Source organism: Melitaea cinxia, chromosome 9 (genome assembly GCF_905220565.1).
Source record: "Melitaea cinxia chromosome 9, ilMelCinx1.1, whole genome shotgun sequence".
In the NCBI taxonomy this organism is placed as follows: Eukaryota; Metazoa; Arthropoda; class Insecta; order Lepidoptera; family Nymphalidae; genus Melitaea; species Melitaea cinxia.
Window position 1 is genome coordinate 3,908,609 of NC_059402.1, and position 25,252 is coordinate 3,933,860.

The 25,252-nt window shown below is 31.8% G+C and overlaps 2 protein-coding genes and 1 long non-coding RNA gene across 3 annotated transcripts in view; all 3 read left to right on the forward strand.

Moving 5' to 3' along the window:
• The first annotated feature begins 329 nt into the window (after window positions 1–329).
• Window positions 330–562, forward strand: LOC123656689. Its single transcript, XR_006743579.1, has 2 exons — window positions 330–405; window positions 520–562. It is a non-coding gene; the product is annotated as an uncharacterized LOC123656689 (long non-coding RNA).
• Window positions 563–1,387: 825 nt separating this feature from the next.
• Window positions 1,388–3,554, forward strand: LOC123656558. Its single transcript, XM_045592227.1, has 3 exons — window positions 1,388–1,474; window positions 1,878–2,914; window positions 3,543–3,554. Exons 1-3 carry the CDS (start codon window positions 1,426–1,428, stop codon window positions 3,552–3,554), a joined length of 1,098 nt encoding a protein of 365 aa, XP_045448183.1. The 5' UTR covers window positions 1,388–1,425.
• A 1,287-nt stretch (window positions 3,555–4,841) lies between these two features.
• The window catches only part of LOC123656425 (perilipin-4), a 37,744-nt gene continuing 17,333 nt past the window's right edge, over window positions 4,842–25,252 (forward strand). The window contains exon 1 of the mRNA XM_045592112.1: window positions 4,842–5,118. Coding sequence (XP_045448068.1) covers window positions 5,100–5,118 — 19 coding nt within the window. The 5' untranslated portion in view covers window positions 4,842–5,099. The remainder of the gene's footprint in view (window positions 5,119–25,252) is intronic.

Below are 25,252 nucleotides of genomic sequence, written 5' to 3' on the forward strand. Positions count from 1 at the left end.
AGATAATAATTTAAATCAAAATCAAATCTTAGCCGTTAATAATCAAAGAGTAGATTAACTTGCCTATGAATTTAATTTTTACAAAATGGCGAGAACTCATTGCGTGTAATCGTGGTTATTTGTGCTCGTTCAATTTTGTGGCTTTTTGGTTGTGAATTCTAGTTTTTACGTTGAGTTGAGTTTCGTATTCCTCCGTAAAACTACTAGGACTTCGCCCCGATTCGAGATTCCAATTCGCTGCCTGTACTAACAGAGTGGCCGGTATAATATTTTAAGTTTCAAAAGACATTAATAAAAGAACGTGTTTGTTTTGCGAAAAGGACGCTATAATATTCTCTTGTGTTGTTTTGTGCTAGGATTATATCAAGATGCCGAGACGTTGTGAATTAGGATGTGAACCTTCTGGTAAGTTGAAACGAAATCATGGGGTCATATCTAACTTTCTTTTTAGATATCTTCCCTATTTACCAGTATCAGTAAATAAACAACTTCTAATATAAATGTAAATTTCAATTTCAGGTGCTCCACTCCATGTTTTCCCGGATCCGGCCAAATATCCTAAGCGGTTTAGGACATGGGTAACTATTGTTGGTGGAAAATTGGAAACACGTCATGATTATGAAGATTATAGAAAGAGGAAACTTTGTGACATTCATTTTACAAATAAAGACCGAAATCGTAATCATCGGTTAAATGCATTAGCAGTTCCATCTTTACATTTACCTAGTAAGTTAGATTTTTTATTGCCTCTGTGTATGTATTAGAAGAAATATATGTCTAGATGGTGCCATAAATTAAAAAAAAGTATTGCTGTATGTTTGTACATTAATGAATACCATTATGATACAACAGAATAAAACCTGCATTTATAAATGTTATTGTTTTTCAGGTAGGATTCTTGCTATTGCACAGCAAGAAACAAATATAAGCTCTGTTTCTGAAAGCTTATCTACTGGGCCTTCAACTTCTTTCACAGGTAATTTTTGTTAAAAATGTATACTTATTTGTTTTTATATATATATTTAGTGTAAAGAATATTCTGGTTCTCGGTTCTTTAAAATATGTAGCATTATTTACTATTATAAATATTTACTATTTATTACAATCTTAAAATTAGGCAGCGGTAGTTAATAGTTAGTAGACGTACCTTATAAAAGTATTATGTGACAGGACTGGTTTAAGGTGGGTTTAAGGCTTATGTGAGTCTGTAGGAAACTCACTTAAGGTGAGCCATAAATGAGATCATAAATTATTGTAATGAAGCTGTGGGCAACTATTAGTACCTGTAGAATATATATTTTTAAGTATCTATGTTTTAAAAACTATTCTGAAAGGAGTAATAATTTTAACATTAAATAATGTCATTACTGATAAGAATATTCTTTCATTTCAGTCAATGCAACCTGTTATGAGGCTGAAGCTGCCATGCTGGAGCATGATTACTGTATCACATATGATAAACCATCTGAAAAACGTAAATATGACTAATCCATAACATATTTTACACATAAAAATAATAGAAACGTAAAGGACAATGTTAAATTATCCATAAAATGTAATTATAATACTATTGATGAAGTTCATCGTGACTTAACATTTTTAGAAATACTTATTGGTAATATAATTATTGTCAACTAGTAAATGCAATGAAAGGTTGAATGCGGTGACTTAGATACTAGGTTGTCTAAGAAATTACCATTTTTTTCTATATCTACTATATAGACATGTCAAAGTCTGCCAACCCTCATGGGCTATATCCCCTTCATTGTGAAAAGAAACCCATGCCTAAATGTGGGTCATATAAAAAGTTTATAAATATAAACTTTCCTTTCATTCAACAATGATAGTATGACTAATTGTTGTTTTTCTGTTTACAGGTACGAAAAAAGGTGTAAAATCTTCAACAGATAATAAAATTTGTAGTTTGCGATCTGAAATTTCAAGACTGCGAAAAAAAGGGACAAATCTTAAAGCAAGATTAAATAATGCTGTGAAGCTGTCCAAAAATCCTTTGTTCTACAAATTTACCAAGGACATGACAAGGCCTGCCAAACTTTTTACACAGATGCAAGTGTATCAAACGTCCAAAAAACCAAAAGGTAGACGTTATACTACTGATGAAAAAATACTGTGCTTATCAATGTACAAAAAAAGTCCCAAATGTTATAATGTTTTATCCAAATTCTTTACTTTGCCATCAGCAAAAGCCATGAAACGCTTGTTGGCAAAAATAAAAATTAAATCTGGTATCAATACCATATTATTTGAAAAAATTAAGAAAACTGTTGCTGATAAAGACATCTCTGATTGTTTATGTTCATTAATTTTTGATGAAATGGCAATAACACCACAAATTCATTATAATACACAAAAGGATGTATTGCAAGGTTTTGATGAGGAAGGAAAAAAGTTTGCCAATCATGTCCTTGTATTTATGATTAAAGGTATAAAAGAAAACTTCAAACAGCCAGTAGCATACTATTTTACGAATAGCTTAAACACTTATGAACTAAAAAAAATCATTAAAATAGTCATTCGAAATGTTCAGGATACAGGACTTATTATTTTGAACACTGTGTGCGACCAAAGCACTGTTAATGTAAGCGCAATTACAAGCTTAATAAATGATACAAAAAAAATTTATTTCAAAAAAGGTAAAGAGTGGCGCCATGATGTCATACAAATAAATAAACAAAGCTTGATACCTTTGTATGACGTTCCCCACCTAATAAAGGGAATAAGAAATAATCTAATAACTAAAAATTTGAAATACAAAATTAATAATGAGGAAAAAATAATGAAATGGGAGTATTTGGAAATGCTTTATGCTGCTGATAAATCATATGGAGAACTGCGACTTCTGCAAAAAATTACTGAGGAGCACGTGAATCCAGAAAAAATGAGCAAAATGCGAGTAAAAACAGCAGTACAAACATTTAGCCATAGTGTTGCTGTGGCTACAGAACATTTGACAGGGCGGGGTGACCTATCTATAGAATGTCGCCAAATGATAGACATCGTTATTCTGTTGGATAATTTATTTGACTCCATGAACTCGAGTACCTTTCATATCCCTAATGGCAAAATATACAAAGGTCCTATCAGAAGGAATTCACCTCACCATCAGCTCTGGTTACAAGCTAAAAATGTTTTAAAAACTGTTAAATTTGTAAAAAAAACTAAAAATGGATTTGTAGACACAACAGTTCCATCCGTAAAGAACTTTATAAAAACAATTGAGGGCATGGAAGCATTATGGACAGTTCTTTCTAGAAAGTATTCATTTGACGCTGTGCTAACTAGACATTTCAACCAAGACCCAATAGAAAATTTTTTTGGGAACATCAGAAGTTATGGGGTGAGAAATAATGCACCAAATAGTATTTCGTTTGAAGACGCTTATAAAGCATTGTTAATTAATAATTACAATTCACCCCATTCATTGAAATCCAATTGTGAGGAAGATGCAAATGCATACTTACAAAATTTAGATTTTTTTTTAAAAGATAAAAATATAAATTGTAATTCTGATGTTCCCAAAGGCGAAGAAATAATTATTAACGAAAGTTTATTTGAAGATCATGTTGTAGCTGATGTAGGTCAAAGCAATTATGTATGCGGATGGGTTTTGACGAAATGTCTTCAAAGTGTGGTTAAAAATTGTAATAATTGCAAAGCGTCATTGATAGCTACTAAAGATAACAAAAATAATTCTTACATACGATTAAGAGAATATAATAAAAATAAAAAATGGCTTTGTTACCCATCGGATGAACTAACCAAATGCTTCCAAAATATTCAAAATATTGTTACATCGACATTGTCAAAAAATGTTCAGATTTGTTATGTAAAACAAAACATGGTTCTACTGACAGATACTCTTGTGGTCTTCCCATTTAATTGTAAAATACATAAAGACAAATTAAAAAAATTTTTTGTAGATACAACGATAAAATTACTAATTTATAGTTGGTGTCGTTCGGTAAATAGAATTTTAGCAGGGAAAATTAGATATGATGGTGAGGATGAGACCAAAATTGCTGCAAAATTGTATTATGAAAAACATAAACATAATAAAAATAAAAAATAAACAAACTGAACATGTTTAATTAACTACCAATTTTTCCCTATCGAGTATTAATATATTTACAGATATATTTTACTAGTTAACAAACAATATTTATTTCAAAGAATATAATAGGTAATAGGTAGGTAAAATTATTAGCAATTTTCATTTGTTACTCATTTTGTGTACATATTCATAGAAAACGTATATTTAAATCAATAATCTATTATATTGTTCTATACTATTATTTTATTGTATTCGTAAAATTCTGCTTTATAACATGTTGAATAATGCGTTTTTTATGAATATTTACAAAAGTGAGTAATACCAATACGAATACATAATTTGAACATTTATAGGTGTATATATATATATATATTTATAATTGACGGAATCATTTTGCAGAGGGCGCTAGTGTTCACAGTTAACAATAAAACCTGCAAGAGGGCACTCTTTTGTATAAGCAAGTTACTTTACTCTTTGAGGGAGACCCAGAAAACATCAATAAAATTTATGACAATTTTAAATTGTTTGGTGACATGCAATCGTTGCTAGGCAACCACTTACGAAGATTACAATTTAAAATGGCAACATTAGTAAGTTCAAAAAATAGATAAAAAAACATACGATTATTACTAATAAAGATTATAATACATATATTTGAAAGGAAATGCTATACACTCGTATTATATAATTTTTTTAACTTTTAGTTAATCGTCAAAGCAATAACAAAACTCAATTTACAATTACGTAAGAGTTAAAAATAACCGGATTCGATCACATTGCTAGTAGCTGGATTCTTGTATAATTCAGTCGGAAACTAAATAGTATTCGGCTGAGTTCGGGTTTCGCCTTTTCTTGCATTTGTGGTGCGATCTTGAAGGTTGCGGATATTATTACGGTGATTTGATCAGATTTCGTGATTTTAGATACCGTAGAATTAGTGCAGCACTAAATAACTATTTAAAAATCATTTGTTTGTGATTTGATTTATAGAAAAATTTAATCGTGTGGTATTTTATCTACAGCAAAAATGTTCAGCGGAATCGCAGGTAAGATTTTTGTTTTGATAATTTTTTTTTAATTTAATTAGGTAAATGTCCAATAAAGTACATTTTAAACTGTTTTTTTATTTAAATTCCTTTTGGGGTAAGTTCATATTTTTAGATCGTACCTAAAATAGATATAAAATATTTTACAATATTATAATAATGTCTATTATTTTTGAGTAGATACTAGTTGGTTGTTGCTTCTAGCTTATTTTAAGTAGATTGCATGTTAGTGTAGCTAAACTAAATCGTTATGACAGTATGTGTTTTCAAGATTACTATCATTTTAATACAATTTGCGACGCACAATATTTCTGGATTTACAACTTTTAAACGCCTAACCAGTTAAAAATAAATTCCTATAATTTTACAATCCTATGAAATTAATAAATGAAATTAATTATTTGTAAAAATTGTTTGTGTATAAAAGCAGCAGGTGTTTATGATTTTGCCAATCTAATAAATAAATAAAATTTGCCTACACTTGTACACTAAAGTCATAAAATAAATATAATTTCATTATATTGTTATGTATACCTTAACAAATAATATTTTATATTTATTTCATTTAAAAAAAAAAATGCGTTAATCGTCAATTTCTATGTTTAATTAATCTTTGTCGCTATGTTTAATTTATCCTTATCCTTATTGTCCTATTAAAATTTAATTGAGATGTGACAAGTACTTTTTGATTTATTTGTAATAATGCGTAGGTATTATTTGACTATTTTTTCGTCTACCTAAGTTCTATTATTAGTCGATGTAATTGAAATTGTTTTTTTTCGTTTGTAGGGAAACAATTATTTGTCCCGATATTGTCTATCCAATCTGAAATATGAACCAGACGTTTTGCGCAGTCGCGTAAATAAATGGCGCTCTGTTAAAGGATGCCCCTCCACCACGCATTAAGAGATAACAATTGTTTTGGAATGAAAATCCGTTAATGAGTACTAAAGGAATGGTTCATTAGGTCGATGAGTCATTCGTGTCTGAGACTGAAGGTAATACTCTTGTATGCCAAAGATATTAAACGTATCTTAAGAGTGAAGGCTAATCTTGCTTTGAAGCAATAATTGCGCATTCGATATTAGCCTTAAGGCGTTAAGTTAACGAAATAAATATTCCGTTAGTGTTTCAAGTATATTAACAATTAATTCCATTAAAAAATATAAAGCCTGTTTAAACGTGTATTTTACGATGTTTTGACATCATTAAAATACGTATTCTAGAAACATTTAAGCAATTAACGGACTTTGTTACCTATTTTATTAATTAAGGATATAGTAGACGAGAAAATGTTTAGTTCTGAGTCACAAACTATTTTCACACTGTAAGACGCAAAATCTCAGATTGTTTCTAAAGTCGTTAAAGAACTACGCAGTACGAAATTATGAATTAATTTTAATTTGTTGAAATATCATGAACGCACCGAATTAACAAATCACATTCATTAGCATTACCTATCAAGGATTTGAGCCAAGAATACAAATGTGCATAATTTTGCAATAACTATATAAATTAGTACGCAACGGGTCTCACACGAACAAAACAAATGATACAGAAGTGTTTGTTCACGCAGTTTGTCCGTCACGGCCTTCTAAAAAGATATTTTAAATTTTTATGCATGACGAACGAAAGGTTAACTTTAATAAGTATGATCAATTAAAGCTTGTCTAGTGACTTGATTCATATAAGCATACTTTTAAAAGCAAAATTGAATTAATAAATAAGACCGGTATTGATAGTGATACAAACAATTTTTTGTCGAAGTAAAACTTCTTTACGCACGCTTGACTTGGGGAGTTAGCTGGTGAATTGTGATCTTGCGAACCGAACGGTGCAAGAGATAGAATGTTTTACTTCAGTCGTATGGTCTAAAGCACTCGTTTTTATTTTATTTATTTTTATTTTATTTGGGAAACGAACAATTATCACAATACTCTTCAATAAAAATAATACAAGAATAGCACAAATGAATCAAGTTGCCACAGAAAATTATAACAAACACTTGACATTAAAGTAATCACAGTTATTAAACAGTTAAAATAATTGTTCCCTAAATAATAATTCATGTAAACTATTCTTACATTTACTAATTTTATGTTGAATATATTTAAACTCTCACAATGCTTATTATAATTGTTACAGGCACGTAGCAAAAACACATTTTTGGCATAATCATTTTTACAAAGGGGCACGAAGAATAATGATTGATTTCTCGAGTTAAGACAGGGACATTCAAATAAAATTTTACTTCAAAGACTTTTAGAATCAACAAGACTATGAACAATTTTTTTTATTATTATTTTGTTTATTAATTGCCATATAATAGTGGTAGCAACAACTGGCGAAAAAAACGTTATAAAAGCACTTTATACATAACACCTGAAAAATATTTCAAATACTTGGTAACACAGCGTGGACACTGCGCTGTTTGCGTCACATTCGCCTGAATCGATACTCTTTCATCATCCGTATGTAATACCATACTAAAAATATTTTACTTTTTAATAATATGCAACATTTTGTCTTTTATTCGAATATTATCCAAATCCCCATTCTATGGTATATGAAGATGATGTTAATGATGATGATGAAAGACTATGTACGTATACGTACGTTTTATTGAGCAGAAGATAGAAAAAGGTGAGGAATTTCTGTTATACTTGTTCCATCTATTTCCGTAAGTTCATAGCAGCTGTCTTAATTTTCCCAATTTACTCGACCTTGAAATGTACTTTTCGTCAGAAGGCCCGTGTAGCTTATAGCAATTAATTACTCATAAGTTTATTTTTCTAAAATAAATATACTATTTTATGTTTTCAATAATTTAAATAGCATCTCACACTTCCTTGTTGGAATCAAGAATGGTTCTACCGTTTATTATCATCTTGTACTAGGGTTCCCAACCCTCCCGGATCGCCCGGGAGACTCCGGAAATAATAGTTAATCTGCCGACCTCCCGGGGAAGAATAATTTTTCCGGTTTTTCTAAAAATTATACGCATCCTACGCTGGGTTGACTTCTTTACTATATCGAAAGATAGAAATCCTTGTTCTGAATTGAAAAAAATGGTCACGTTTGTTCTTTCCATTCCTGTCTCCAATGCTTCTTGCGAACGTATATTCAGCATAATGGAACAAGCATGGAGCAAGGAAAGAAACCGAATGAGTATTTCTTTAATAAAAGCAGAATTACAAGTACTCACAAACTTCGATTTTACATGTAAAAACTTTTACGATTTTATAATGAAAAACTGTAAAATATTAGATGCTTCCAGAAAGCAAAATAAATATAAATTTAAAAATTAATTGAGTTTTTCTTTCCCCAAAGTCTCCCGGGTTGGTCCTTTCAACAGTTGGCAACCCTATCTTGTACCCTGATGACCAACACAACTTTAATTTTAAAGCACTGTCATACCATTATTAAATTGCCAGTCTTTATTTTATTGTTGCATGTCAAATATTTTTTTCTTATTTAATAATAAACTCGTTACTTTTTAAAAGCTCGGTTTTTTTTTTATAAATTTGAATCACTTAGAGTAATTTCAGTCTTTTTTTGTGTTTGGCAGTAAATATGATAATTTTTTCGCCATTTTTGATTATCTATGACCCATTTTACCAATTGAATTTAGAGTGACGTCTCAGATTTAGTTCTTAGCTAGCTAGCCGTGCTTTGTCGTCCTGTCTTCATCCTATGTTACGCTTCAGTCTAATATCCCACTACTGGGCATACGCCTCTTTCCCCATGTAGGAGAAGGATCAGAGCTTAATCCACCACGCTGCTCCAATGCGGGTTGGCGGATATATTCCCTACTATGAGTAACGATCGCTACCAGGTGTACATGATAACAACCGGGACCGACGGATTAACGTGCTCTCCGAGGCACGGTGGGGAGACCCACAAGAATTTTACAAACACACAGACCACGGCAAAACACCTGTATGGCCAATACAAATGTTTGTCATGTAGGGGGATCGAACCCGCAACCGCCAGCGCAACAGGTACAATCCATAGCTGTGACCGTTGCGCCAACGCGGCACATCTTATGTTACTTTTCCGTAACTTGGCATTACTGAAAGTTATCGAACCTAAAATTAAATTGCAGAGTTCAATATTTTGATAAGATTTTTTTTTAGAGTTAAAGATGTAAATTTTATTTCAGTAGACTTTGACTTCTACGACTAAAATCACACAAGGACTCACCTACATGTGCGTCAATGCGTACTCCTTACTACATTTCTAAAGAAATACAGAATTTTAGATAGCCGAAATCTTCCAGTATTAATTAATGTACAATAATGAACCCTGCTTAATCTATATAAGTGACAGAACTATGTATTATGTAGGTTATAGATTATAGATAATTTCATAAAAATTGGTTGGTTACTTTTTGAGATTAGCAGTTTATACAAAAGACAAACACATAAATATAATCAAAGATAATCATCGACTAAATTTATTGTTTGGGTCATAGCGGCAATTGTACGGCACAACTATTGCTTAAAAATATTTTATACATATATAGAATTGGTCTCGCTACATTTATATTATATGTATATCGGTAAAAATAGAAAAGAAAAGAGAAAAATGTGTTTGTTTTCATCTGCCGCTCAGTGTGTTACTGTAATGTGTTTATACTTGAGATAGTAACAAGCGAAAAAATATCACGTCCTGTACCAAATTGCTATTAGCACTCAAAATCACGAGATAAATTCATAACCATTGTTATGTTATACTTTTTTCATGGCACCCTGCTGGCTACTAGGCTCAGTTTAATTCTAAACCAGCGCTGCTGATAAAATTAATAAAAGTAATTATTATATTTCTCTCTCAAAGTATAGCTGATTAAATAGTAATTGTGTCTACTGGTGATTGATTCTATTAAAAATACGTAGTGCTTCGAATATTGACTAAACAGAATTTTATCATCTTCATAATTGTTTATTAAATAATTGCCCGTGAAAAACATTGGAAGGATTAATTTGCCTCAGATAAACATTCTATATTTTAATTTTTTAATTGAATCCAATTATACAAATACAATTAACTATTTATAGTTTGAAATGAGGAAAAGCCGGAATAAAGCCAGGATATAATTTTCATGATACGATTTTAAATCAAATAGAATACCGAGTCACAATTCTCGATTCAGCCTGTAGCATCCAACTCCTGGGCAAAGGCCTCATTATCCATGTAGGAAAAAGATTGGAGCTTAGTCCACCACGCTGCTCCACTGCGGGTTGGCGGATCGGTCACAATTATAAATGTTATCTATATATTAATACGTGAATCAAAAATTTTGTACCCCTTTTTACGACAATTGCGCTAACTGAGGTGTATGAAATTTCGTACACTTATCACTTCATAGTATAAAACAAAGTCGCTTTCTCTGTCCGTAGGTCCCTATGTCCCTATGTATGTTTAAATCTTTAAAACTACGCAACGGATTTTGATGCGGTTTTTTCAATAGATAGAGTGATAGAAGAGGAAGGTTTATATTATAATAACATCCATTAAATAGTGGAGAAATACTGTTATTTTTGAGGTTTCTAATGTGATGTCGTAAATAATTACATTTTTTCCGCTTACATTGCAAAAGCAGCCTGAACCCTACGAGATTTATCAAAATAAGGTACTAAGTATTGTACACATTGAAAAGGTCTACAGAAAACTCCGCTATGGTATATGTCTATCTCTTATGGATATCCCACAATAACATTTTTTTGTCATTTACTTTTTACGACAAATAATGGCCATTTTCAAAGCGATTTTAACCAATACAGCATTAATCTTTATCTAATAACATTACATACCTTAAATACATTGTTGATTTAATATAGATCTATATGGCCCTTTAAAGCATATGATTTAAATGAATATTTTCGAAGATATTACAAATTTAAAAAATTGCGGTACGTAGCGTTTGCGGCGGTTCCAGCCGGCTTTTAGTCTAAAGTTACCGCGTGGCACGGGCAGTAAAGAATAAATCAAAACTACTGAATCGATTTTAATCATTTTTGCGATTTGTGCAGCTAGTTAATAATAATTATTTAATATGTGTATTATATTATCTTAATAAAATAGGTTACGAATGTCCTAATAATGATATTAGAAATAGCTTTCCTATGAAGGGAAGGTTTCCAAATGTTTTTACCTTTTCCAATGCATAGGTTTAATCCTATTTCGCCCTTATCCTATATCCTATTTGAAATTGTTTAACCGCGTTCTGGTTCTGGATCTATTTGTATCAGAATTTATTTTAAATCTTACATTTTTCTTTCAACATCGAGCACGGGATCAATTTTAGAGACACATTTTACAATTGGAATGTCAGCGGTGCTTGTTTAACACCGTGACCATATCGTGTGACCGGTGTCAATTCCGGTGTTCCATATATCTATGTATTTCGGCTCTTTTCACGTATCCAGTTTATATATCAACATTTATTCAAAACCAGAGTACTACGTACTACTCTAGACCTACGAACTATTGCAACCGTGACAGAATTTAGGAAGAAGAAAGATAAGTGGTATAATATAGTAGGCCAATGATTCCCGAATGGTAATTTTGTAAGAAACAGGGTCCGTTTAACCAGTATTACTAAGCTGTTCAATGTGTAGCGCTTACCTACTGATAAAAGTTTATCATATTATTGTAGTATATGGGCCCCTGTATACAATGTACACATCGACAGGATTGAATCACTCCAGAAAAAATTTATAAAACTTTTAAATTTCAAAAGTTACAGAATCTGTCCCACCTATGTTGATTCATGTAAACACTACCAAATAGAATCCCTATCCCAACGTCGTAAGCAGTACGACATTATCCTATTGCATGATATCGTGAGTGGGAAAATAGATTGCAGTGAGCTTTTATCCCAGATTGAATTCCGAATACCATCAAGACGCTCTAGACATATTAAACCATTGTTCCATACACCTCGAGTAAGAACTAATTACGCACGTAACTCGGTCCTCTGCCGTATTGTCAATACGTATAACACGCAGTATCCAAACTTAGACCTGTTTTACCTAAGAACGAAGACGGCACTTAAAAAAGAAATCAAAATGATGCATTTTTCGTAGTATTATCAAAAATATTCAAAACCAGCACCTACAGATTTATACACAAACCCACACTAACACACCTTCGTCTTACATGCACACACCTACACGAACACGCATTCACCTTTTCATGTCTTACACTCACCTCTAACTGCAGTGGAGGATACGGAACATAGCCGTTTACTTTTCATTACTTTCTGTTATTTTTTAAATATAGTGTCTAGTTATGTAATTTATAAAGAATAATATTTTTATATATCAGTGTGATCCTATGTTGGCCATATTTGTAAATTATATTGTAACATACTATTGTAACACAGAATAAGCTAACATAACGCTGTCGGATTGCCTATAAAATAAATAAATAAATAAATAAAAATATATTTTTTCTTTGTCCATCAAACTATTTTATCTGCCAGATAATTCTACTCGACACAGTTAATCTAAATGTGATATATTTAAATGTAACATACTCTATAGACATGATTTAAAATCCTCGTGATTAGTACCTATCAGTAACTTATTTGGAAGATAAACGTTATTAGCGACTTGCTAGCCAGACTAGTGAAAGAGGCCCACGTACAACGTTATATTTCCACTCAGGAATTACGCATGTGGGCGACTCAAACACCTCGGTACACATGCACTGCAGAAGCGGGCACGGTCACGGTACGCAGTTGATACGGATTTTGTGACTCAGAGTGCCGTTCTGATACCTATTATATATTACTGTTAGACGTTTATCTTCGTCGTATACCTACCAATAAACATTACCTGAGATAAGGAAGTCAATATTTATAAAATGTTATATTAGTCACGCGCAAAATTTCCTCAAGGTAACAACCGATATTTTTGACCTTCTAATATATTTGATGTGTTTGTTTTGCAGATGCTGATTTTAGGAACTACTACAAATTATGCGTTTTTTTATTCAATAAAATAAATAAACAAATACAATAGCTTCTTACATAGCTACTTATATAGATTATAAACAAACAGGAAATGAAGCAAATGACAAATACCTATTTGGTTATCAATTTTAAATTGTCACAACGCTGTTAGCTTTCCACTGGCACCGAACAAACATACCTAGCTACACATTCGTATACATGGGTAATTTACCTTTAATATCATATCAAAACCATAAACAATAGAATTGTGTTTCAATAACAAATTAGAAAACAACATAAAAATATAATACGTGTTGACATTATACCAAACTCTAAAGTCTAAACCTTTACATCGTGGAAGTAAGAACAATCAAAACAAATTCTGTAAGCAAAACGGTGACATCATCAAGGTCGACAAGATGAGGCTCATAATTTTACTCCCGTCTCTCTTCAGCGTGTTATAATTTTATAAGCGTGAAAGAGATAGAATGATATAAGCAGGGATTGCTGGAATGTGGTAAGTATGTATTAATTCGAACTTATTTTATGTAATAATAGCAATCTGTCCCGAGGTCCAAATGCGTATTCTTTCGTTCTGTTTACTGTACAATCACAATTTAATTATAGTACCTACCATAACATTTTAACATCCAATGCAGCAATTTTTGTCATTAGGTAAAATATATTTTACACCTACACTATACCTACATAAGAACATACATAATGACTTTATAATAAATTATTATTAAATTCCACCTTTTAAATTTACCTATTCGTATTGTCAAAATCAATTATCAATTAACATGACATGTCGTTGACAAAAAAGAACGCGCGAAAATATCGACGAACATCAAAATACAAACGAACAAAGCGCCTCTTTCTTATAAATCGGTAAAATATAGAATATAAAACATCTCATACCTCCAACACAGGGTCAATACAGTCCAATACACATAATTATCTACTTTTATAAATATCAATTTAGTAGAGTTATTAATTGATATTAAATTAATAAAATGTGTTTCTGAAAATAAATAACATTAACAAAGCAATGCCCTTAATTACTCTTTGGACTCTTATCGCTTCGGTAATTTAAATCTAGTGTTTCATTTATGTGTCATTGTTTGAATATAAAACATTCGTGTCTATCACATGTCTATACAGTGGAACTTTTTATATCGCTAGTAAGTAGCGGGTATAGTAAATAATTAAGGTAAATATGTACGTTTGTTTTCGTGGAAAAACTTGTTCCCATGCATCGTTGCGTGATATTTTTTCTAGTTTATGCACATACATAATGAACGTACTTAGTATATTTGAAATTACAAATGATATTTTTTTAAATAAGTAGATGTTTTCGTTCCGGTAATCTATACTATTATAATATTATAAAGCTGAAGAGTTTGTTTGTTTGTTTGAACGCGCTAATCTCAGAAACTACTGGTCCGATTTGAAAAATTCTTTTAGTATTAGATAGCCCATTTATCGAGGAAGGTTATAGGCTATATATCATCACGCTAAGACCAAAAGGAGCGGAGCACCAATGAAGAATGTTTCAAAATCGGGGGTTCTTTTTTCCTTTTGAGGGCTTCCGCTGCGTGCGCTGTGAAAACAGTTCAAGTTTCGCAAAAATCATATATGACAGAAATTATCCTCTTTAAAAGTTCTAAAAAAAAGTCCGAGACAGCATATATCTATCTTTTAAGGTTGGCTCACTATAATCTTTTTTATGCTAACCAAGTTTGTTCTAAAATAATGCATTATTTGCGAAGATGTTTTTATAAACATGATATAATCCTTATCTAAATAAATATGTTATTCATCACAAATATTTAATTTAAAATAAAATAGCTTTTTACATAATTCGATTTAAATGAGTATCTCAGGAGATATCACAGTTTTTAAATAACATCGCAGCAAAATAATGATCAAGTATTGCGCGCGCCTCTGTTCCACGCGGACGAAGTCGCGCGCAGAAGCTAGTTATCCATAAAGACTCATACTCTTTTATAGGTACTCACTTTTATTAAGATTGTTCAATAGTACATAAATATGATAATATTATAATAACAATAAACGCCCCACAGTCAACGGCCTCATTAGGATGGGGAATTGTAAATCCTTGATAGGGGTCAGGAAGGTTAGGCAATACACTCAATAAACAAACACAAATGTATATATCATTACAAACATGGGTCTATAGTTGCTGTTATCACTTCAGTTATGCATCATCATTGATTTGGATAATGTTACATTTCGAAGAATACGAATTTAATGAAACTATATTTCCAAAAAAGCTACCTTATTCTTTTATTAATGTAATGGTTTATTTAAGTTTATTTATTTTTATATATGTATACCTATTATTTATTTTAAATATCAAGTGAGCAACATATAGAACACGTGTGCATTATTTTTAACGCTATAGACAGAACATGACCTAATAATCGATAAATGTTCTTCCTGTATTACTACTTACCAGAAGAATTTTTATACGTTTATTAGAAGAACGTAGTCTTTGTTCTTAGTATAATAAGAATAACACACATTCTACTAGGTAATTTAATCATTTTGTCTTTGCCGCAGGCAAGGTGGATGTTTTTTTTTTTTAATTTGAGTGACAGAATATTGAAGATCTATTCCTTTAAAATATGATTATCAGCTTAAAATCATGACCAAATTACGCTTTCTTTTTTGTTTATTTATACTCTTGGAGTCTTATAACTAGTTTTTGACGACTTTGTCCGCTTGGCGTGCGCAATATTTGATCAGTATTTTGCTGCGATGTTATTTTGAAATTGCGATATCTCCTGAGGTACTTATTGAAATCGAATTATGTAAAAGGCTATTTTGTTTTAAATTAAATGCTTGTGATGAATAACGTATTTATTTAGATAAGGATTAATAGCATGTTTATAAAAACATCTTCGCAAATAATGCATTATTTTAGAACAAACTTGGTTAGCATAAAAAAAGTTATAGTGAGCCAACCTTAAAAGATAGATATATGCTGTCGCGGACTTTTTTTAGAACTTTTAAAGAGGATCAATTTTGCCATAGATGATTTTTGCGAAACTTTAACTGTGTTCACAGCGCACGCAGCCGAAGCTCTCAAAAGGAAAAAAGAACCCCCGATTAAGAAACATTCTTCATTGGTGTTCCGCTCCTTTTGGTCTTAGCCTGATGATATATAGCCTATAACGTTCCTTGATAAATGGACTATATAACACTAAAAGAATTTTTCAAATCGGACTAGTAGTTTCTGAGATTAGCGCATTCAAACAAACAAACAAACAAACTCTTCATCTTTATAATATTAGTATAGATTATAAAATTGTCGTGTCACAATGTTAGTTGTAGTATACAACATTCCTCTGAAACGGCTGGACTGATTATTATGAAATTTTGCGTGCATATCGGGTAGGTCTGAGAATCGGCCAACATCTATTTGTCATACCCCATAGTCATGTCATGTCATTTGACCATAGAGTATGTTATAGAGGAGGGGGGGTTGATTAAGGAGGTTAATAACATATATGGCAAAACGTTTGCGGGGTCGGCTAGTTATGGTATAAAATTAAAAAATATCAAAATTTTGATAGTTAATGTATTTATATTTGTAAAAACGTAGGATTTGATAATTTTAATATGTTACTGCAAAGCGTATTATTCAGTCACGCTTTCTTTAATATACAGGAACAGATAGTTAAGCTATATATATGGTTTCATCACTTTAGCCTATCGCAGTCAAGTTCGCGCCAAAAAATGGCGTGAACTCATGAGTTGTGTGCTGCCCGTCTTCGGTCTATGTATTTCAAAGTCAGCAGTTGGATGGTTATCCTGCCATCAGTCGGCTTTATAAGTTCCAAGGTGGTAGTGGAACTGTGTTATCCCTTAGTCGCCTCTTACGACACCCACGGGAAGAGAGGGGGAGCTATATTCTTTGTTGCCGTAGCCACACAGTCATATGGTCCATATTTTATAAACTGTAGGAGGTTCCATTCTGACATTGAAGATAGCAGTCGTGAACAAAACGTAGATAAAGTTTAAAATATATGTATGTATTATGTATGCCAGATTTTAAAACGCTAGAATTAAGTTGAGAGTTCTTTTATTTTAAAACAAAGCAATCTTTGCTCGATTACTTTAATAACTTGAATTTTTGTAAGCGAATATATAATTTGAAATCAAAAAGATATTCTCGAATGACCATCAAATAAGCTTATCTTTCGATAGTTTTGTATATTACTTACTCTTCTAAACCACTAATTCTGTAAATACATTTCTTATGAAAATTAATTGAAATAATACAATATAAAGTTATTGAAGACTCGTTTTTCACAATACACACAACGCCTGTATCCTCTAAAGCCTTTTAACCCTAATACGTAAATCGTAAAGACAGAAAAATAATATAAAGTCTAGACAAATATATTTCCTACATTCATTTAAAAAGAAACACATTGTTGACGTGGGACTGTAGCAATGAATATCGCTTTATCTATGGAGTTATCTTACATTTGACTTACGACTTATCTGTGTAACTGCTCACTGCACTTCGTCAAGGCAATACCTAAATGATTGAGTTATTATTACTAAACTATATTTAATCCCTTTAAAATTATCAAAGTATTGAAACTTTCCACATAATCACCAGTACAATTCTATTGTGACATGATCGTAAGACGTTTTAATTCTAGCAAACATAGAGATAGTATGCGATTTTTTCATATTATGTATATGTGTTATGTATTATGCATGGATGTTACATTTGTGTTATGTATGCATGTTACCTTTGTTAATAAAGTCCCGTTTCGGTTGTTATAATTATGTCATCATAATTATGTAACATACTAACAAAATATAGAGAAATATTTTTCGATAAATCTCTGACTATTATCCTATATGAAAAAAAGGCCTATGCCCAGCAGTGTGGTATTACTACTGGGCTGGATCTATTGGTAAATATGTATTGTTATTGAAGAACTATTGGAGGACATTGAAACTATCGAAACCTAGACAGCCATGTTTTGTTAATTAAACAACGTTTATTTTAAGACCTAAGACTATTTCTTACTTCATTCCATTGTCTTTAAACGTTACATAATGACAATTAGCAATTGACTGTAATTACTGAGACTGGCTAATTTTTTGTTTAATGTGCGAGTTTTTCGTTATCTTATTTAACCTATAATTTACCATTATACTCCTAAACTTTACTTACTCATTTTTGTTTTATTTTTACAAAGACGAAATCTATAATCTTAAAGAATTAGTCGGAAACATTTTCTGCGAGAACTGACATCACAGCCATGAGGTCATCGTATGCGAAGACCGGATATTCGGTTAGCACGCCTCCAGATGGATATTATTTAAGTAGACAATTTTCTCCTCGCTCCTATTTATAAATTGTTCGTACATACTTTCATTCGCTTTATATAAAGTTTTAAAATATGTCTCACTTATGATATTAGGTTATATTATACATATGTTGGTGAACACAATACTCAGATACGTGAGATGATTTGGCTAATAATGTTTTCAATGCTCTATATATCTATAATTTATGCCTTTCTTACATTTAAGTCTTTTAATATGAAAATATGCTTTCTAATATAGGTTTTGCTATTTGTGCTGACGAATGTCTAAATTGTATGCTTTGATCTGTAGTCTCTTTCCGTATTCTGTCTCGATACAAGTGACCTCTTTAAATAAATGTACCCGTTAAAAGCATATAGTCTTAACAACAGAAGTAACATTAAATTTAAAAAATAATGGTACCGCAAAAATACCGTCATAGAACTAGAAGTAAATAATAGATCTTAACATATATTTAAAACTCACAAAGTTAGAAACCAAATAATAAGGTTAGGATTGCTTTTCCCCTGCGGAATTGTGATAGTAAATTCAACATTACTGTTCCCATAAAAACACGTCTTTCCTATCAAGTACCGTGAAATAATGTAAAAACGAAAATAAATAATGACACTCCTAACTTTCAAAGAGTAAAACCTCTGCAGTGGCTGTAAATGAGCAATGCAGTCACAAAATAATCAAAAGCGAGCGATCGATAGCCATACAGACATTCTGAGCTAGATTATAGACACAGACAGTCTGGCGGCTGACAGCGCTACTGGGAATTGTTTCAGTAAATAGTTTTATGGGTTAATGGAATTACTCGCGTATAGTATAAGAGTATAGTATTTGTATATAATTAAATTGTAAATACATTTTATCGTCATATGATGAAAATTTAGGAATCAGTAACAGAGTTAACTGATAGAGATTCGCTGTAAGAAAATTAATTATCTGCAAACCCGCAATGAACTAGCGTGGTGGATTAAGCTTCAACCCTTCTATATAGAGAAAGAGGTCTTTGCCCAGCTGTGGAACAGGCTGAATCAATCAATCACCAGAGTATCACTCGAATATTTCTTTAAGTGTAAAGTATCTCACTCACATACAATATAAAAGAATTTTCAAAGAGTACCATAACTTGTATTAAATTTGGATATTTAAGTAATTTAAATATGGCCTGTGCTTAAATTACTGCACGAAATATAAATATTATATCGCATATAAAATAACTTGTGAAATTTCAAAGCTTCGTGACTATACTAGCGTTTTACCGCAAAAAGTATGCATTTATAAAATTTTCAACCCAGATAGTAATACCGTCATAGGTCACTCACACTCACTTCAGCCTATCACAGTCCACTACTAAACTCATGTGTTTTACCCACAGTCGCCACACTGGGCAGGTCATCGGTCGGCTTTTTAAGTTCCAAGATGGTACTGGAATTGTGTTATCCCTTAGTTGCCTCTTACGACACCCACGGGAAGAGAGGGGGTGGCTATATTCTTTATCGCCGTAACCACACAGCATAGGTCATTGGATTGTAAAAACGACGTCTGATTTGTGCTGTCTTTACTTTTCCTTATCACTCATTTATTCATATACTCACTAGTAGCCATACTACACGACACTATATAAGAAACATTGATTCAGTCATAACATCATTATAATTTTGGCATCAAAAGTGACAACATCCAAGGAGCGCGCTCGTTAGTGTTATCAGTGAACTAATTAGTGACTATATTTGTGCCTGTTCAATTTTAGGAAAAATACCATCGAGATTTTTGTTTATAATGGAGTTCGGAGATCAATGTATGTACAACATCTATAATATAAAAATGAGTCGCTGAATGTGTTGCTAAGCGCAAAACTCGAGAACGGTTGGACCGATTTCGCTAATTCTTTTTTTAAAATATTCCTTGAAGTACGAGGATGGTTCTTACGGATAGAAAAATTCTAAAAAAAAATAATAATAAAATTAAAGAATCGACTGTTAGGCGATACGAAGTTCGCCGGGTCAGCTAGTTTACCATATTTTTAATTTTATTTAACTTATGACATGTTAGTTATACTGCTGGTGCGACGACGGGCATAAAAATACTATTACTTTTTTTATGTCTTCTTTGTTATGTAAGCTTTTAACTAAGTTCTTAAAAAATTTTAGAGATGTATTTTACGTCAATATGTTCTTTAATGTTTCAAGCTTTTAATGAAAGCTAATTTAGGTGCACGATAGTGTTCTGAGCTCTTCTAGGTAGCTCGTACGAAGAAGGTCTCCCAAGTGCTAGGAAAATGCTACATTTTTTTTAGTCTAATAAATATTCTTAATTCTTCCACGTACTTCTAATAAGTGCAACTCGTATGTATTTATTGGACCTTTGGATCTTGATAAAGGGGAGCGTGTCGTAAATAGGCAAGATTTGGAGAGTCTTTCATTGGTCATCTATTCCGTCCGAAAATGTGGATTCCGACAGTTTACTGAGCAGTGTGAAATACTTTTGCACCAGGTTATCTATATTTTGGAAGGAGGCTAACCGATCAAAGTCGAAGATTGTTGAAAAGCATCGCGACTGGCTCAATGTTGTAGAAGAGTGCAGCCTTACTGCGGCTACGCAGTCTGTTGAAAATACTGATTCAATACCCTACACCAATAGTGACAATAGTAGTGATGGTGCTACCGACGAAGACAAGGCTCATGTTGCACAGAAAAATCCACTTGTTCAACAGCAATTTAGGAATCAATTGGGTATAATGGTTGACAAACCGCGTAGTGGCACCGTAATGTAATGTAAGTAATGGCGCGTAAGTTTTTTCAAAACTGCAATACCAGCTGGATTAGAGGGATTGATAAACTGATTGAAACTGATCGAAATATTTTGTCGCTTGCTGCAATGTCTTTCATCAGGTTGTCGTTCAAAATCAATACGAAGAAATTAAAAGAATACGCTCTAAAAACTGCTGAGAAGCTTGTCCAAGCGTATCCTTGGTATAATTTATTAATTCTGTGCATAAAGTTTTGATTCACGGGTTTGATGTGATTGACTTTGCCCTTTTATTAATAGGAAAGCTCTCTGAAGAAGCTGCAGAGTCACCTAATAAGAATATGAAATTGTTTAGACAAGAGAATACTCGTAGAATGTCACGAGTTTTGACGAACACTGACCTTTTCAATTCACAGACTTTTATTAAATTCTGATCCTCTTACATCATGTTTGCGAAAATTGTCAAAAATAAATCTTTATTATCTACTGATATTGGATATGTTTAGGTAAATAGGTTAAAATAAATAAATAAAATCTATGAGTTAAAATTTAATATATAATTACTCAGCAGTAACTTCATTATCCTTTAATTTTTTTATTTTTACAGTTTTTTTTATACGAATAAATGTATTTGTATAAAAAATATACTGTCTTTTAGCTGTAAATTACCTCAAATGTCACCAAAATATACTTTTACTAACGTTCAACACACAATATCAACGGTAATTAAACGGTTTTATTTAGCTCACCCCGTTTGTTTTATTTTTTATTATTCTTGGGTCAAATTTAGTAATTCAAATTTTACCCTCTTCCTGTCAACCGATTAATCTGAAATTTTGTATACACTTTGGATTTTGGTGACAATACAATTATGTTTATTCATTATCATTATAAATTCAAGATGGCCGCCGCTACAAAATGGCGGATAACGTAGGTTTTATCAATCCCATCAATATGGGTATCAAATGAAAGGGCTCAACAAGCAGAATACAATATACTATAAAAAATTGAAATACAAGATGGCGGCCGCTACAAAATGGCGGATAACGTAGGTTTTATCGATCCCATCAATATGGGTATCAAATGAAAGTGCTCAACCAGTTTAATCAATGTACTATATAAAATTAAAATCCAAGATGGCGGCCTCTACAAAATGGCGGATAACTTAGGTTTTATCAATCCCATCAACATGGGTATCAAATGAAAGGTCTCAACAAGTAGAATACAGTTTACTATGCAAAATTGAAATCTAAGCTGGCCGCCGCTACCAAATGTCTGATAACAATTTTTTATCAATCCCACCAATATGGGTATCAAATAAAAGGGCTTGACAAGAAGAATACAGTGCACTATACAACCTCAATATTTAAGATGGGCCTTGCAATAATAAAGCACTAAATGCGAATTAACAACACGGTTTTATTTTAGTCTAGTCTATGCATATGTTTATAATTCCCACGACTGTATCTATTTTATTATTTTTTGGTTTTTAGTACATTTATCTTAAACATTGCAATGTATGTTTAACATAAAACCGTTTAACTTAAAAAGTTTTTTTACCTATTTTTTTCTTAGAATTACTTCCTATGACCGCCGCTTCTTAGAGCGCGGGACCACTGTACAGTGTGGTCTATTTCGATTATTCTTACATGTGGCCGATCAATTTTAGCTCCGGTTTGAATTTTTTATTGCGAAACTACACTTGGAATTGTATAGTTTAAAAATAAAAGTAACAGCGCTCGAGTGTATTGATTTACGCGGCTTCGAAGCATAAAAATAAATATAGAATGAGTAGCACTTTGGTAGAACTTTTAAAAAACTCGAGTTTTCACAACTAAACTTTTCGACAACATTATAAGGCAAGGAGCGATCTCACTAAGAGAAACCCTTATAACGAAAGTCCACCCTGAGTCATAAAGGGCCCCCAATCTTCTGTCATGGGTTCTTTTTTTTATGTCACTAGGTCGGCAAACAAGCGTACGGCTCACCTGATGGTAAGCGATTACCGTAGCTTATAGACGCCTGCAACATCAGAAGCATCGCAAGCGCGTTGCCGACCCAATCCTCGATCCCCCCAGGAGCTCTGGTCACCTTACTCACCAACAGGAACACAATACTGCTTGAAAACAGTATTATTTTGCTGTGATCTTCTGTAAGGACGAGGTACTACCCCAGTCGGGCTGCTCCATATTTTGAGCAGGAAATTCCTGCTGTGCCCTACCTCAGTTAAATCTTCAGGGTTCATTATAATAAAGCTAAAGAATTTTTTATTGATTTGAACGCGCCAAGTATCAGGAGTTATATCTAAAATATAACTTAACGGCTATTAGGAGCGCAGAAGTGATCTGAAACGTAAGTGAAACTACGCAGTACATCATGTACCCATCGTCCTATACTCTATTATTAGTAGGTAAAAAAAATATTAAAATAAATAATTATAAAAATATACCCCGAGTAAGGCTTCGCAAGCCTTCTGGGGGTCGAGACTCGCAGATTGAAAAGCAATGTTATATAATATGCAAAAAGCTTTTTATTGTTAATTTCGTGAACATTTACATTTAAATATTATTTATCTCACAATCAGTGATATTTTTAAAAGTATCGACACTTGTAACTGCTAAACAACAAAACATTATAGATGACGCTTATTTTCCTATACTATTTTTCAATTGTGCATGTTTTATGAAGTGTGTCTAATAATAATCTCAACAACAACTCAACAGAGTTTGAAATGATTCAGTCCAGATGTTTTTATATGAATTATATACGTGTTAGTTTTTATGTTAATGCCAAAAAAATAATTTACGCATTATTTTAAAAGTATATTTAACTTATAAAGATCTAAAACTCACACTCGTATTTTACTTAAAAAAAAAAGAATTGATAATGAACTTCAATTTCTCTCAGTTTCGTTATTTAAATTGTTTACTGATAACTGACAAGATTATACTTACGAATCAGTTTCATCCAAACTTTATTAACAAACGAAAAAAAGGCGACGAAAAAATAGTCAAGTAAATACCTATACGTTTTTTAAAAATTATTTAAGTAACGTAAGACAAACAGTATTCAAAATAATGCTTTACATAAAAAATACAGACTTACAATATAAACATTATTAAATGTGACACCAACACCGTCAACTCCAGGTTACAGTTTTTATAATGGTAAAAAGTACACATCAGGGAAATGTTACGTATCTATAGTATAACACATACTATAGCTATACTCGTGCGAACAATTCGCACCAAATAAGTATAATTATCACTTTACAAAATTACTTACACGTGAGCTGATTTGACATTGAACAATAAATTTACCGACCGTCAAGTTGACATTGTTTCAAAATTAAAGCCGTCATATTTTAATAATTAATTAATTTACAAAAACAAAAGCAATAATAAACTTTGTCGTTGATGCCGGTAGAGCAAGGAATTATCTATAAAATGCGATATATATTTTTATGGAGTAATTGTGAGGTTTTTTTTTTTGAAAAAGGGAGGCAAACATATAACTTTAGCGTATAAATATATGTATATGATAATATATAATTTTTTTTTAGATTATCAAAAATTACTCCAAAAGTCTTCATCAGACCTCGATCAATTTGAATGAAACCACAAGACAAATATCAGTTTTCTATTAAAATAAGAGTCATTAAAATCGGTACACCCAATGAAAAGTTATGCGGTATAATGCAACGTAGGGCGAGGAAAAAATAGTCAAGTAAATACGCATTATTAGTATAACCCCAAAATTACTTGTCAGACTTCAACTAAATTTAAATGGGACCACGTCATGACATACTCTACCTATCGATAGAAAAAAAAAAAATCATCGAAATCGATCCACCCAGTCAATAGTTCTGAAGTAAAGTACAAAATATATATATATACACGAATTGAGAACCTCCTCCTTTTTTGGCGGTCGGATTAAAAACTCGATTTCAATATTTGTCAAATTGGTAAATATTGATTATTTATGATTTGTTCCCTTTTATGAGTCATAGGTTGTTGTTTTCTAACCGAAAGCCTGCTTCAGTAAATATTTTCCACATGA